Genomic DNA, 15,966 nt, shown 5'->3' with positions numbered 1-15,966 from the left:
GTCCTATTGCACAGATGAAAGTTACTTGCTTCATTTGGTGAATATATCTCCTGGCTTGCTCAAATGGCTTCACTGTCAACTAAAGCAAGCAATGCCAACTCTTACACAGCAATGTCTACAGCAGTGAAAACATTCCCTAAAGCAATTCCTGAACAAGCTCATACAAAAAAAAAAAATCAGTTATCTACAATGGACAGTTGATAAGGGACAGAAAAAATAAAGGTCTAATTAGTTCATGGTGGAACATTACTTCGCTTACAGAATATGAGTTATTTTGACTTTCCAGTACCAGCTAGACTTGGTAAAGAACTATGATTCCACAAACAAATCTTTTAATCAGATGCAGTTAAAACTGCAGGTCAGTCAAAAGCAAACTCAAGAAGGAATATTTTCGGTCCTGAAGCCTGAAATACAGACATTTATGGCAAATTGAACTCAAGAGTCTGAGCTAACACAATCATTTGCAGTCCAGTCTGGTCTCTCATCTGCTAAAATGGCAAGGAATTACCAGAAAAACCACACATGCCCCCAGAAAACACACCCCCACTGTTTAGTGAAATAAAGATGACCTGGAAATAAAATAAAACAAGTTTTAAGGGTGAAGAAAGTTAATCAAAATGAAGGTAGAACATTACTATGAACCGGACAGACTTCTGAGTTTACCTGCTCTTGTCAGTGCCTAAAGTCTAATTATTTCAGTGCTCCTGTCAGTTTATTTCAGACAGTCTAGTATTTCAGTGCTCCTTACTGCCAATTTAAGTAGCACAGAGGACAGTTCTTTGAAAGGACTAATCTTATGCCGTCAAGAAGTCATAGGTAAGTCAGAAGTATCTTAACTGCCTATTAGCCCACTCTGTAGCAACATATTCATAATACTAAGGCAAAATGTAACACAGTTAAGGTGCATATGAAATCCCAATTTATAATCATCTTTAGAATACTTTAATACCTGGTTCTGGATAGTGTTTTTCTGAAGGTACTGACTCCAAGGATCTGGTATCTGTTCATCTGTTCCTCTGTTAGACACCCGAGAATTTATTTTCAGTAAATAGCAACCCTGGGTTCCATACCTCTGCTTCATCTCTTCATAAATGGAGTCAGCTCTGAAAAAAATGAAACAGCATTTACCCTGTCTTGATATCAAACATATTCTATTCTAAATGTGTATTGCAACAAACTATTTTAGACTATTATCCATAGGAATTAAAAGGAAAATGCTCCTATTTTTAAAGCAGTCTTTTATGCAAAAGTGAAACAGACTCTTTGAGAACTAATCCAGCAAGCCAAAGCAAGCATCTATCACAAAAAGCTAGGACTGATTCTTTTTATTTTATATGAACACAAGAAGTAGATACTTCAGAAAATCTGCCTTGTTAATAGCTGGCTTACTAGTTAATGGATCCTGTAATCTTAACAATTTATAAATGCAAATGTTTCAGTCAGAGTTCATCGGTAAGTTCACTGAAGGTAGAAAACCCACCTTTGTTCTTCTCCTGTGCTTACATCATGCAGTAACACATAGTATTTGAGCGTGTTTGGTATAAACCACTTTGGATACAAGTATTCACTACTATGCTGAATGCGATGTTGCTCTTGAGACAGCTTCAGAAATTGCTCCACAGGCTCTGGTTCACTAGAAGAAACTACAAGCATACCTAAACTCATTGTTAAGGGCATTTATCAAAGAACCCAGGAACAACCACTGATCACAAAATACAAGATGTATAAAGTAGATTATATGATGTTTAAGACTGCAAAATGCACTACCACAAAATTATGTGCAATTAGAATTTGGCCTTAGTCTCAATAAAAAAAAAGTGTTTAAACAGTCAGTTAACCAACATCCATGACATGAAATGAAACAGGAACTTGCTCCAGTTGTGACGTTGAATTCAAGTTTAAGCCAATACATAATAGCAAATAGTTCATTTAAGATTTTAAATACAGACCAACTGTTCATATAGCCAACATATAACTGAAATTCACTCCCAGTGTACTTCAGTTTTCAACTTCCAAGGAGAGCTGGGACTTTAAGGTATCACCTGAGCAACAATAACAGCCCATATTCATAAACACAGCAACATCTTCTGGTTTAAAAGCAGCAGCATTCAGATTTTTCTCTCATGCAACTACACAACCATTAGTAAGGAAAATCCTGCCCTGCTACATCTCTTCACTAAATCAAAGACAAATTCAGAGAAGCCAGAAAGCAAGTTGTACTTTAAGCATTCTAAAATTCCGAAGTCAAAAGCCAGAATCAACATTATGCCAAGTTAATTCTGTACAAATGGTTCTGTCTAATGGCTAATAACAAACCTGTTCCACCATACTGAAATGATGAAGTACAGTAAGGAGTTAGGAATAGAGTAGGTGTTATAAAGCCTGAAGCATTATAATCCTTGTAGAAGCTAAACACCAGGTACATCATGAAACACTGCATATTTTTATTTTCCCTGTAGACAAGCAAATTGGGCCCAAGTTTTGGTGTAAAAAAAGTGAAAGCATTTGGGCATCTTTCCAGACTTCTTTTTGTCCAAAATAGCTTAAAGTTCACCAATTTTCCAAAACACCCTCCCCAACCTTCCCCCTCCATCTGCTTGAAACAGTTATAAAAAGCAGCAGGTGCATCCCAAACACACAAGCCTCTGTTGTACCTAAGGGACAATCAACAGATACTTAAAGAGCTACAGTAGAAAGCATTTTAGGATGAGGAAGTTTATTTTACAGGTATTAGCTTAGAGTTCAGTTTGACACAAAGCATGATTTAAAAAAAAAAAAAAAACAACAACAAACAAACAAAAAACAACAAACAACCACAAAGAAAATCTGACCCCCTTATGAAATCAGTCTCCATAGTTAGACATATTGAAAAAGACATATTTCAAATCATAATGGCAAAAAGTTACCGCAAAATTTCAAAGTCTCCTATGTTACATTTCTGCAGCCAGCTGTAACAGCCTCACTAGAGGTCTGTAACACTCAAAGGATACACGCTATATAGTGGTTTAAGAATTCATGATCTGATGCAGGCATGGACTGAAGAAAGCACTCTCTGTAAGATTCAAACCAAGGAGTAGTAGCTGGAATACACAATAAGACAGAACGAATTGGAATATTCAGCAAAATTTCCCTGTTTACTCATTCATGAATAGGAAATATGAAAGACTACACCTAAAAGTGACACTTACAAAGTCTGACAAGGTTTGCATGGCAGGGGAAAGAAGGGGGGAAAAGTCTAGGGAGAAAGCATATAAAATACACACAAGTGGGAGAAACAGTAACACTTTGAATCAAATGGGACACTGAATAGCATCTAAGCACGAACTGCCTCAGTATTGCAGGCTCACATGTATTCAGTCCTTTTTAGATTCACTACTCCTTACCACCCTTTTAAACATGGACACACACACCCGGAAAGAAAAAAACAAAAATTCTTCTAACAGTCATTGAATTTGCCTCAGCTAGGGATATAAGAATTGACCAAAAAGCAAAATTAATTTTTGACTATGTAGAGGAACTAATAATTACCAAAACCTTATCCTGCCAGTTTTGTCCAAAGCTTTTTGCAAGTTTTGTGACTTGGCTTGATAGCAATCCCTTCCTCTGCTCTGCTAAAAGAGTTCAGCCATCAGCTAGCAAAGGAGAGATCCAAAGAGCTAAAAGCTCAGATCCAAGTTGTGCCATATATGCTTTATAATGTTAACCTGCCACATTCAATTGCCATTTTACAGTACAGATTTCAGTTTTCTGAGTCACAAACCAAGGGAAGCCAAGTATGTCTGGGGCATCCAAAGACGTGAACTTAGAAGTCTTGTCCATTTCTTTCCACTCCAACTATCAGTCAAGCAATGAAGTATTATTTCTTCTTTCAAGCCTGTTTTATATCATCTCAGTTCTGCAAATCCTTCCCTTGGGTGGGAAAGAGACCCCTGAGCAAAATCAGTCCACTTCCAATAACCTGATTTCACAGTGAAGTTAGCTTGAAGCCAGTGTAAACTCACCTGCAAACTAGAAAACCATAACTAGGTACAGAAAAAAATCCAATAAGAAATCCTGAATTTACGTTATTTTCTTTCCATGGCCCCAAGAAAACACATTCCTTGATTTAACTCACAGTAAAAATTTCTAATGCTTTGTAAGCCTTCCCCATTCCCACAAAAAAACACACCACCTTTATTTCTTAGCCGGCATTAGGAAACTGAGTTCCATTTTTATGTTGGAATTATCTCTTAGTGCATTAAATTAATGCATTTTGTTTAATCCTACATTGCCAGACCATCTTACATCAGTTTCATCCACACAGAAGTCAGATATAATCATGTTTCGTAACTGAACTCAGTAGCAGTCAGCACATCTCACAAAGATCAGCAGGAGGCAAACTTCTGGCTTTTGAATACAACCTTTCTAGCAACTGCTCTCTGAGTATTCATCTAGGGCAGGGGTCCTCAAACTACGGCCCGCGGGCCGGATACGGCCCCCCAGGGTCCTCAATCTGGCCCCCAGCATTTACAGAACCCCCCGCCGGGGGTCGGGGGGGAAACCAAGCAGCCGCAGATGACTGCCTGCCACTGCATCCGCGCACCGGCCCCCTGGTTAAAAAGTGTGAGGACCCCTGATCTAGGGGCATAAGACTACGTCCTACATGTAAATATGCCAACTATTTAAATTAAGGAAAACATACTTGTTATTAAAAAACAAACCATGAGAAAGTGACTCATGCATATTTTTCACATGTATAACAAGGCCTTGTAGTAACACAGGTTCAAACCAAACAATACTAAACTACTTAAGGCAGAAATTTCAACTGCATTTTGGTTTCAAGCTCTGTTTTCAGTTTTCCATTTCTATTTTGCAGTTGAGCCACAAAAAAAAAAGTTTTAAAATCTGACACAGTTCGTTTTGTGGGATGTGGTTTTTTTCTTCCCCTCACCTTTCTCACTCTGACTATTAAGAACCTTGGAAGTTGCTACAAAGCCAACTTGTTTCCCTCCACACAACTAAAACATACACTAACAATATTCACTCAACCGCATTTAGAGGGCTGCAATCAATTAGGGTAGATATTTAGAATAATAAACATGCACCATATTCAAAGCAAAAACAGTATTTGAAAAAGTTTTCACAGATGTAACATTTTATAACACATTATAATAGTGCACAACAACACTGTTATTTAGGTACACAGACCTGTATGTTTCTCATTTTTCCAGTAATACGTTTCCAGTACACTAAACAAGCAGAACTGAAGTTTAGGCAAACCTGTTACTGTGTTCAGAAATGGTTAAGAAGAGAACTGCTAAGTAATATTCACACGTAACTGCTTAAGAATAAGAAGTCTACTTCATGAAGTTTTGTACTCTTTTGCTACCTGACCAACCAACATGAATTTCACAGGTACACTAGCACATTAAGAAAGGAAGGAATTTAGCAGCATCTGACCAGACACTACTGAAAGGATAGCTATTATTAACCAAAGGCATAAACTTTGTAAATATCCAAAACTGAAAATCAAAATGTGGCTCAGACCACAACACAGAGCTTCACTAAGTTGAGAGTCCAATTACCAATACATTTCAGTAGCAAAAAGTCTTATAAACTACATGAAAATGTATTAGAAAGCTGTATTAGAAAGCTTTATTTTTTTTGAGAGCCATATTCCAGAAACAGTATCAATATAGTAGAAGCATATGCGCTCTAAGTACAGTCAACATTTTAGTTGCAATTTGAAAACTGCTACTATTCGCCTGAGAAGGAAGTTCTGTACAGAAGCAGAAAGTATTTACATTTGAAATATAGAACAGAGACAGTATACAGTTCCGTAGGATCAAACAAGACAGTGCTTTTATAGCATCAGGTCATTTCCCACCACCACTCTGCACTTATTGACTGTATGGAAAGACTAAATGATTTAGATTAACAAGAGTAGAAATATGACTAAAAGAAAAACTAAACAACCATCACCAACAACTTTTCATTTAGGGGGAAAAAAATGGAGGAACACACACCTAGGCCAAGAGAAGTGCTAAACAGTTGTAGCAGATGGTAAGGAAAGGTGGATGGGGCACACGGAAAAGGAATAAAGGGCAATTTGGTAGATTGGCACCAACCACAAAAAAATACCTGAATAAAACGTGGATGTGTTCAGTTCCATCAGTGTCTCTTTCCAATTACTGTACCAAGGAACACTAGCTTTAACTGAGCGATCTGATAGAAAAAACATGGTATTATTATACTAAAAAGGGTCAGGTGCAAACACACTATTGGCTTTTACGCTCTGGTAGCATAAAGTAGAAAAGCTATACCATGCAGGCCCATTAGGGACTAAAGACACTTGGTTCCAGCTAACCTTAATCATGAATGTTTCAGGCTCCTCAACGTTTGACAGTGTACTTTAATAGAATTCAATATTAATTTCTAGTTCAGCCCTAATTCTGGGCTTGAGTAAAAATGGAAGTCTGTAAAGTAACACAGAATTAAGTCTTATTTGGATATTATTTCTATTTTTCTAGTTGGAATACACTAAAAATGGAAGACACTAACTTTGAGATTTCTCAGCCTGTAGTACTAAAGTAACTGAAGATGTTAGCTGTTGAAAGTGGTTGTCCCAACATTCCCCCTTATCTCTACCATATTCCTGATTGCTACATGCCAGCATTAGCATCATGCAGCCCTGAACAAACATAGTCAGGGAAGTGATCCAGCAGAAAACTTACTTGAGAGAAGAAAAAATATGTCTTTAGTGAGATCACTTTTCCTCACTATCCACATGTGCAAGTACATGGGAGAACAAGGCATGGCTGAACCCTTTCAGCCATCAACCATGTCTCTCAGTACAAGATTATGGAACTATGAGACTATGAAACAAGAAGTATTACAAAGAAGGATTACAAACAATTGAACTGATTCACCACAAAAGTTCCAAAACTTCTCAAAAAAGAGCAGGATCATGATCCCTATGCTGGAAACATACATGAGCTTCTTTATGTTTGTATCATCCTTCAAAATCGACTGCACTTGATCATCATTAAAATTTATGCAAATATGTTTCAATATTGCTATCCTAGACTAATCTACCAAAAGAAAAAGAGCAAACTGAAGAACAGATGAGAGTAGTTCACATTTCCATGCCAAAAGATTGCATTTTGCTGCCAGGAATGAACACTTCCATTGGTTTTCAATAAAATGCTCTAAAAGTTTCTTGGTAAATATCATCGTTTCTAAGCAAAAAGGGAACTCTACCTGACAAGCTAGGGACTTCCTCATGTCCTCCTACAAGGTAATGGGATCCAAGTTTCATCATTAAGGACACCATGCCAGTGTTCTGTGCTAAAGCCCTAAAATGGGGTACTACAAAGTTGTTACGATTTTGTCCACCTGCATGGTCTTAAACAGCTTATACATCTCTCCTTCTGTCAAAAAAGCATATAGCCAGTCTGAATGGAAATAAGACCCTTATCATGGAGAAGCTGAAAACAGTCAAGTATGATAATTTCTACATCTGAGGCTCCAGCAGCAAATAAGGAAAACAAAAAGGAGAGTTACTTGCTTCGACAACTACAAAGCATAGCTTCATAGTGCCACTATTTCTCTTTGCTTCTAACACCTCACTTCTAAAGAGAGATCATTAGAAACATTAGGGGAAAGTCTCTTCACTGAAACCATTCTGCTTTCTTAGGATCTTCTAGTCTCTAGAACTGAAGCACTTTCCCTCCAAAAAAATGGCAATTCACCAATTCCACAGCTAAATGAGGGCATGGAAACAAAAGCGTGTCATTTTGAACAGCATTCAAGAATCAGAACTTCCAGGCTCTTTTCCTTTCCTATCAATATTTCACATCAAGTTGAAGATGTGGCTTGTTAAGTGAGGTATTGAGGATGTAGAATTATGCAATTTATCATAAACGTAAAAAAATCAACATACTACAGCATCAGTTACTAATTCTGATAAAGACTTTTCATCAGTCCTTTGCTATAGCAAAGTCAAATTTCTCACTGCATGCTGAGCTTTAAACAGGAGTAATTTATTGTACTTAAGTAGGGCAATGTATACACACTGAATTAAGTATGTACTCAAAGGTTTTAATGGATTAGGGTCTTAATTGGGAGGAGTTTAATCTTCTCAGCTCTAAAGATCAGGTCTCATTTAGTGTTATTCACAATGCCTCATCCCTTGGAAAGCTGAAAAAAATTTCAAATATTCTAGCCATTTTGACAGTGAAATATGAAGCACTGAGTTTCATGGCAAAAACAAAATCAAGACCTGAAATCACACACCTTTCCTCAAAACTTTTTTTTCCTTAAACTTCTTATGACAGCTATGTGACCTCTATGCATTAGCAGTTAATTAAAAAGAAAAACAAAAAAAGCCAGGGGGACTAACTTCAACATAAAGCTGTACCAACATTAAAAGTATGTTCTGTTATTTATTCAGCCAAGTGTAACAAGTGTATAAGGTTGCTAACAAGAAAAAACTCATCAGTTGAGACATTAATACAACCAAAGCATGAGTATTTTCTACATTAAAATAATACAGTGACTTAACACAAGTAGAGAAGAATTACAACATTAGGAAGCATTCAATTAAGAATAATTAAGTTCAACCATTTAGCATTATATAAACCCAAAACTATTTGGTAAATTGGAGGTTTCAATCAACTCAGTGATTTTAATACGTGCCATGAAGTTGAAATCAAGGTTAGACACCTTACAGTAAATTCCAGTTTAAGTTATAAAAAATACAGTATCATTACATACCACTGATGTTGAGATCATAATCTCCAGCTGTGATCACATTAGCTACTAGTCCTTCAGCAGGCTGACTGACAGACACAACGTCGTTCAAAAGTTTACGAATGGCACCAGGCTGAGGTGGGTGAGTAATAATGTTGTTGACAGCAATCTTCAAGTTTTTAATTATGTGAAGCTGATTATTAGGATCTCTCATGTGAACTAAAAAAAAGTGGAAAAAAAAGGCTTTGTTGAGTAAAACAGAGTTAAAATAGTTACCACAAATCAGTATTTCCCCAATAGCTGCTTCTTCAAGGATTACTTCTTCACTAAACCTCTTCATCATCCATTTTAGATCACAGTCCATAATAACTGAGTATCAAGAATGGAGGGGTAAGGCAAGAATGAAAAGTTACTTCATGTTCAACATTAGGCTCATCTAAGCAGACTGATGAAAACATAGCATTGGAGTGTACCTTGTAAAAATATCCACTCCTCAGAGCAAAGTGCCCAAAAACGTATGACCTACACTGCTGCACCCCCTTAATTGTGGGATGTACTCAACTTGCACAGCCACCCTATAGTAAACATACAGATTTCACATAACTTCTCACATTCCAAGGAGTCATCAGTTTCCAAAAAGCCCCAGTACACAATAGCCATGTTCAGGAAACTGGACAAGGATAGCATAGTATTAGTTCAAAGATGAACATAACCTTTAATTTTTAACACTACTGGGTTATTATCTTAAGTTCAGTTGGGTTTTGGTTTGGGATTAGCTTTTTTTTGTGGTTGTTTTGTTTTTTTAAGAAATGGGTTTAGAACTCTTCTGTTCTCCAAACAGCATCACACAATCAATTTATCTTAAAAGAACGTTAAAGTTACATTCTTGATTGACAAACTTGTGGTTAAAATTAATCATCTAAAAATAAAGTCAATATTAGTAACAGCATTCCTGACTCACTTTTAAATGTTTGTTCAAAAACCAGGAAAAAAATCTTGCAAGCATTAAATACTCATTTAGAATTATGCATGAGACTTTTGCCTGACAAGTAGCACATTATTGTATGCAGGCTCAAAAAAAATCCCAACAATGCAGTGAAAGTGTCCATGACCTAGTGTTTCTGACAAAAGTAGAAACAGCTGGCAAGCATGTAAGTTGTTGGTGTGGATAGTTTGCTTATTTAGAAAAAGTGAAGTAGACCATTAGCAATGAAAATAATATTCCAAAAAAGAAACAGATTTGTTATTAAAACAAGCCTCAAAAATGGTGACATCAACCTTATGTTATCAGCACACAGTAACTTACACTGTTTTGGTTTTGTGTTACTTATCCAAAAAATTTAAGACCAACTTCCCCAAGAAAGCCGTTAGACAGAAAACAGCCCAAGCCCATGTAAGGGAGTCCATACCAAGCCTTAAGGAGAAAGCAGCAGCAGAGTCCAGCAAGACAATTCATGAGCAATGGTATTAAACTGAACGTTAAAGCTGAAATTCCATATAAACGTTGACATCTACATGTGGGGTGCCTTTGTTTTCTATGTAAATAAAAACACTATCACAGGGCAAATTTAACTTTTTTCTGTAATGATATGTGATTGCTTTTATTCCCTAAGTCCTTGCTTTTGTTTTGTTGGGTTTATTGTATTTTTAAAAAAGCTTCCATCTTCTGAAAAGCAAAAAATTATTAATTACAAGAAAATGAAGGGTTTTTTCACATTTACATGTATTGGATCACCTTTCTACTTAAGGCCTTGCTCCGTGATATTTCCACTAAAATTTGACCAGGCAGCAATCCCTTTTATATCTTACAAAGTTCTACTTTACCATAAGCATTAATTTGAACTTCACACGACCTGTAAACCCTTTGCAGAATCTTTGAGAAACTTGCTCCCTCAAGCCATCTGTTTTTGAAAAAGTATTCATGAGATTTTTCAATGGACATTACAATTCTACGTCTGCTCTGATTTTTCATGTAATTTTGCCTATTTCAAACCAAAGCACCATCAAGACAGCCAGACTAAGTGCAGGCAGGACACTGACTAACAGCTACCTAAGACAGTTGGTGCTACCACATGCACCACAGTACAGTCCTCAACTCCTTTGCATTTTATTTTCACAAATCAGTGTGTAGCACGTAAAGAATTTTCCTTTGTGCTGCCCTTTAAGTTCTCCTCATCTTGCAGCTAACCACAAAATTCACACCATAAAAGGTCTGAAGCTGAGGCTTCTGTTCCCTCCAGCCTGGAGGGCACTCCACACCTTTTCTACAAGACCCTTCAGAAGTAACAACGATGCAGCCTGAGCCAGATCATGAGATGTGTTTACAGTCCATCTTGGCTGTTGAAGCAGATTTCTATCACAGCTCAAATATGGACTGGTGCAGTTCTATCCTCTTCATCACACATTCACTCCCAACCCTTAGTCAACACTGAAGCTCATAGGAAAACACAGTGAAGCAGTTTAGAGAACAGATCCTGCCCAAAACAACTTAAAAATCTGTGCGTTTTTTCAGCTACAAGTATCTGATTGAGCTGGCTCATCATAAGGCAATATCAACACAGAGAAGGGCAACTGTGCTAGTTAAACTTAATTCATCCAGTTCTGTGTTTCTATCAAAAAGCTGAAGGGGGGGGATTTTTTTTATTCCTTCTTATCATATAGGTGCATTAGCAACCTACTGCCACATGATTACTGAGAAGATCACACATAAAGAAAGGAGGAGGGACAAACAAGAAACATGTTTGCCTTTACCAGTGCAGCTTTAACACTAAAACTCATCCTTAACGTTTCTCCTAAAATACAACAGCCGTAATAATGAAGAGCAAACACATTCCCATACAGGACAGGGATGACATTTCTGGCACATGTGCAATGTTAAGGACTGATAAAGGATGTACTTGAAACCCCATAAATCTCTTGCCTTAATCCCTAGTAAAGGATTTCCAGTGTTCTACATTTCCTTCAAGTGTTCGTAAGATCATTTCAGAAAGTATTTTGCCAAAAGTGGAAGTAGGAACATATTAGAACAAGATCTCTCTCATCAGAAGTTGACTAACATTTTTAAATATTCTTAAAAACAGAATGCTATTTTAAAGAAAATTACCTATACAGCATCAATTGTTACTAACAAACAATAGACAGAGAAAGACTGTCACTTTGAGAATAAGTGTGAAGGTATAAAATACACAATATACTTTTGGTTTCCTTTATCAAAGAAAAATGGGAGTTTAGAGGAAAACAAAACCCTTCCCAAAGTCAAGACTTAGTAGGAAAGTGAAGCCGTTCTCTCACCTTTTTAACCAATCCTCCTTCAATAACAAGAAGTGCCTTACTTACGGAAGTCAAGAAACTCAAAATTACAGTATGGAGCACTTTGAACCTGCGCTTCGGATTTTCTACCATCACAATTTCCTATATTGCAAGGGTATTTTCAGCTATACCAACATTAGCAAGTCCCTCATAGGCAAAAGTTGATGAACAGATTAATACTGATTAGTGCAGAGGCCCCACCACCACATCTGCATTATGTATGTTGGTGGTCTTCTACTTGAAATTAAATACAATCTCATCTCCTTGGACTGAGCAACCACAAGAAGCACATGGTTTAAGACTACCTGAAGAATCAAGCAGTGGTCTGGGCCTTCCCATCCCTGCTAATGCAGGAAGGACGACTGAATCATGCACAGTAGAAAGACCAGCTTAGTTTCTGTGTATCAAAACTGGTCTGCACATGAAATGAATCTCCTAATTTGTAACTCCACTACTTCTCTAAGCAAGAACACTGATGAACATGCAGCCTTCAGCAGGCTCATAAACTATCTAAGTCCTAAACTTCAGTAAAAAAATCTGCATTTAACAGGACTAAAAATGCAGTAGCAAACCAGTGACGGATCTCTTGAAATTACAGCAGAGTTTATAAAGTAACGCTACTTTAAAGTTTTGCACAAGAGACAGCTTATTTCTAAAGACAGGAGTATTAGTAAAAAAAAAAGGACAGCATTTCATGCTCCATTAAGAAAAACTCTGTTTAAAAGTGAATGCATCAAAAACAGTGAAACACAGTTGTGGATGCATGTACATGTACACATTCTGCTGTACCATGATCAGATCATTAATCATGCCACTCCTCCTCTTAACTGGACATGAAAAGCATCATGGAAAAATTTTACTTCTAAGTCTGGTCGTTTGACCAGACCTCTACTGACCTCTACTGAGGTAGAGCAATTTAAGAATTTATCCTGTTTCCAGATCCCCTGCACAGGATACAGTTAAAAATGTCACTATGCAACAGTGTTTGTACAGACTAACAGGCATGTTACCCTCTCATAGAGCTCCACAAATGCTGGAGCCAGAGAAATTGCTTACCCTCCTTATACAAACTCACAAGAAGTTTTACTGCACTGAACTACTCTTCTGCCTGAATAAAATGGCTTGTACTGCTTCTCCTAGCCTCACGCACACTGGCTTCCACCACAAGAAGTTACATATAGCATGCCATAACGTTTTTTTCATGAAGCTAGAAAAAGAGGAAGTCACACTTGGAGCTAATAACTGCAGGCAGGCTTGCAGCCTGTTGAATCCAAATACACAGAGAATAGCACAGCAACAAAACTCACTGTACCAAGCTTCAGCTTCTTGGCTATCTGACCCTCGGTTCAGGTTCTGAACAAGATGGATTCAGACTGACAAAATTACACAGCCTACACAGAACTGCAAGGGTGCTCCTTCTCAAAGATTCACCACAATGCCCACAGCTGCAAAATTAGGAAATTAAAACTGTATCACGGGGATTTAGAGGCTGTTCATGAGGTTGTTCATTTATACTAGTACATGGCAGAGCTTGCAGAAAACCAGTTACAGAAACACCAAAAATTACTAGGAAATTACGAAAATTAAACAGTGGAGCTTTCCTTCACAAGCTTAGAAGATTGCCAAAATCAAGTCAGTATAAGTCTCTCAAGTAACAAGCTCAAGGCCTTACATTTATATCAAGGGAGGAAGTCTAATCTTTAGCCATAACTATTTTATCGCAAGAGGGTGAAAATTGGTTTTGTAAGCATCGACACACTATTGAAGTCTGCATTCAAATGGGGAACACTGAGGATGATTCACGTTTGCAAGTTTAACTATTACAATAGTTGGAACAAAAACGGTTACAACTAAGAGAGAACGGAATGAAGTACTCTTCAGAGGGAATGCTTCATTTTGAATAGTCTGCCCGGTTTGCTAGACGCATTTTGAAAGCTTTTCACCAAAGAACCTAAAGAAATATCTAGGTAACTTCACAACTGCAAGGATGTGAGCTTCTTGATTTTATTGGTTGTGCCTCTCCTCCATTCTCACATAGCTCATGAGTGTTGCTAAACAAAGGGGAAAACATCTATAAACAAGTTACATAAGTTACTAAGATTTGTCACAGAATTAAGGCAGATTTTTAAACATACTAGCTTTTAAGTCTATGCCATTTTTTAAGCAGCAATGCAAAAATCTAACTCAAGTGACAGTACAAGCTTCATTTTCTTGCACTGTTTCCTCAACACAACATGAAGAGACTGAAGTCTAAGTGTCTGTCAGAAACCATAACAGACAAATGTCACTGCATTGCTATTCTGACAAGCAGTTCTATTCCAATTGCTGTCTTGCATTCTATTCTGACCAGAAGTAGCTTGGAGAGAATGGCTTACGTTGAATTTAAGGAAAAAAAAACCCACAAAAAAACCCCACAGATAGCAAGTTAAAGCATTACAGTAAAAAAATCCTACTGTTTAAGTGGTCAATTTCCAGTTTTACTGCTATTTCACATGGTCATTTCACCTACACCACATAATCAGCTCAATTCCCACTGTCCCTTTGCACAGGTCTTAAAGAAACACCAACAAAAAAGTATATGTGATAAAAACACAGGTGAGAGAAAGTAAAGACTTGCAACTGAAATGACAACTAGTGTTTCTGACAGACTGGCCACACCTTCAGCGACCAGGTACTTTATGAAAAGCCTTACCCCAGTGTGAAATCCCAGGCCTACAGCAATACTCAGGTACAAGTATTAGCCAGACTAACTGTAAAGTCGTTCTCAACGAAGAAAAAACCCGCTTGGAAGAGCTAGATTTACAGACACCTCTTTCTCTTCAGCCATGCGCTCTGCGATGCCTCCAGGAGAAGCCTAACTTCCAAGGCTCCGCGGAGAAGGACAAGATCGAGTAACGTTACAGGGACTTAACAGGCACGTGGGGAGCCCCCGGCAAACGCGGGCCGCCTCCAAGCCTGCCCCAGCTCCGGACAGCGCCCGGCCGGGCGGCCACCACGGCGGCCCCGACAGAGGAGTCTCGCCTCCCGCTCCCGCCCCTGGTCGGCTCGCCGGGCAGCGGGGCACAGCAGTCGCGGCGACGGCCGCGACGGCCGGGCGGGCGGGACCCCGGAGGCCGCCGTGCGGAAGGGAGCGGCGCCGCCGTCCCCGCCCGCTGTAAACAAGCCGCGCGCCCCGCGCCGCTCCCGGCACCGACCTTCCGAGGTGAGGCGGCAGAAGGGCTTCACCAGCTCGGCGAAGCTCAGGCTGTTCTTGCGGGTGAGCCTCTCCGCCTCCTCGCTGCACAGCGCGGCCACCAAGGGCACGAACGAGTCCTGGATGAACTCCTGCACCGACTGCACGCACTGGGCCATCGCCGCCAACGCCGCTCGGGGGCCCGAGCCGGCCCCGCCACCTTCCTCCGCTCTTCTCCGCCCGGCTCCGCCGGCTCCCTCCCGCGTCTGCCCGCCGCTGCCTCTCCACGGCGCCCACTCCGGCCGGCCGCCCGCCCCGACGCCGTGGCCACGGACCGCTCAGCACCCTGCCCGCACCGCCATGTTGCGCCTCAGCCGAGCCTCTCGGGTAGCGCCCGCTCCCGGCGGCCCCTGCGCTCGCTCATGTGATTGGCTGAAAGGGGCGGGGCCGGGCCGGGGCGCGCGGGCGGAAGCGGCCGGGAGGGGGAGGCGACGACGGTCAGGCGGGGGCGGGGCCGGGGCCGTGCGCGTCCTGCAGGCAGTTCGCGCGTTCCGAGGGATGAGCGCGGGGGCCCGGCACCAACCGCCGCCAACGGCCTTCGCCTGGCTGAGGCGGCGGGCAGCTGCCCGGGGGGTCGCGCTGATGCCGGGAAGCTGTTTCGCGGTAGGCCGAGGGCTGGCGTTGGGCCCCCGCGCTCAGCCTCCGCACTCCCCCTGCCCGCGGGTACCCCGGGGCACTGCGCCCTGCGGTGCCAG

The 15,966-nt window shown here is 40.0% G+C and overlaps 1 protein-coding gene across 4 annotated transcripts in view; it reads right to left on the bottom strand.

Annotated features, from left to right (window-relative positions):
* TRAPPC8 (trafficking protein particle complex subunit 8) overlaps positions 1-15,615 on the bottom strand; it is a 55,592-nt gene extending 39,977 nt beyond the window's left edge. Inside the window, exons 1-6 of one of the 4 annotated variants that reach the window (XM_055704580.1) lie at positions 15,234-15,615; positions 8,755-8,949; positions 6,121-6,204; positions 2,991-3,080; positions 1,481-1,655; positions 950-1,103 (exon numbers count right to left, since the gene is read on the bottom strand). In XM_055704580.1, the coding sequence (XP_055560555.1) occupies positions 950-1,103; positions 1,481-1,655; positions 2,991-3,080; positions 6,121-6,204; positions 8,755-8,949; positions 15,234-15,390 (855 nt within the window). In that variant the 5' untranslated portion in view covers positions 15,391-15,615. The remainder of the gene's footprint in view (positions 1-949; positions 1,104-1,480; positions 1,656-2,990; positions 3,081-6,120; positions 6,205-8,754; positions 8,950-15,233) is intronic. The other 3 variants (XM_055704581.1, XM_055704582.1, XM_055704583.1) reach the window with 3 other exon arrangements.
* Between the last annotated feature and the right edge of the window lie 351 nt (positions 15,616-15,966).

Source organism: Falco cherrug, chromosome 3 (assembly GCF_023634085.1).
Source record: "Falco cherrug isolate bFalChe1 chromosome 3, bFalChe1.pri, whole genome shotgun sequence".
In the NCBI taxonomy this organism is placed as follows: domain Eukaryota; kingdom Metazoa; phylum Chordata; class Aves; order Falconiformes; family Falconidae; genus Falco; species Falco cherrug.
Note: the sequence above shows the minus strand (reverse complement) of the source record. Positions and strands in the feature narration are given on the sequence as shown.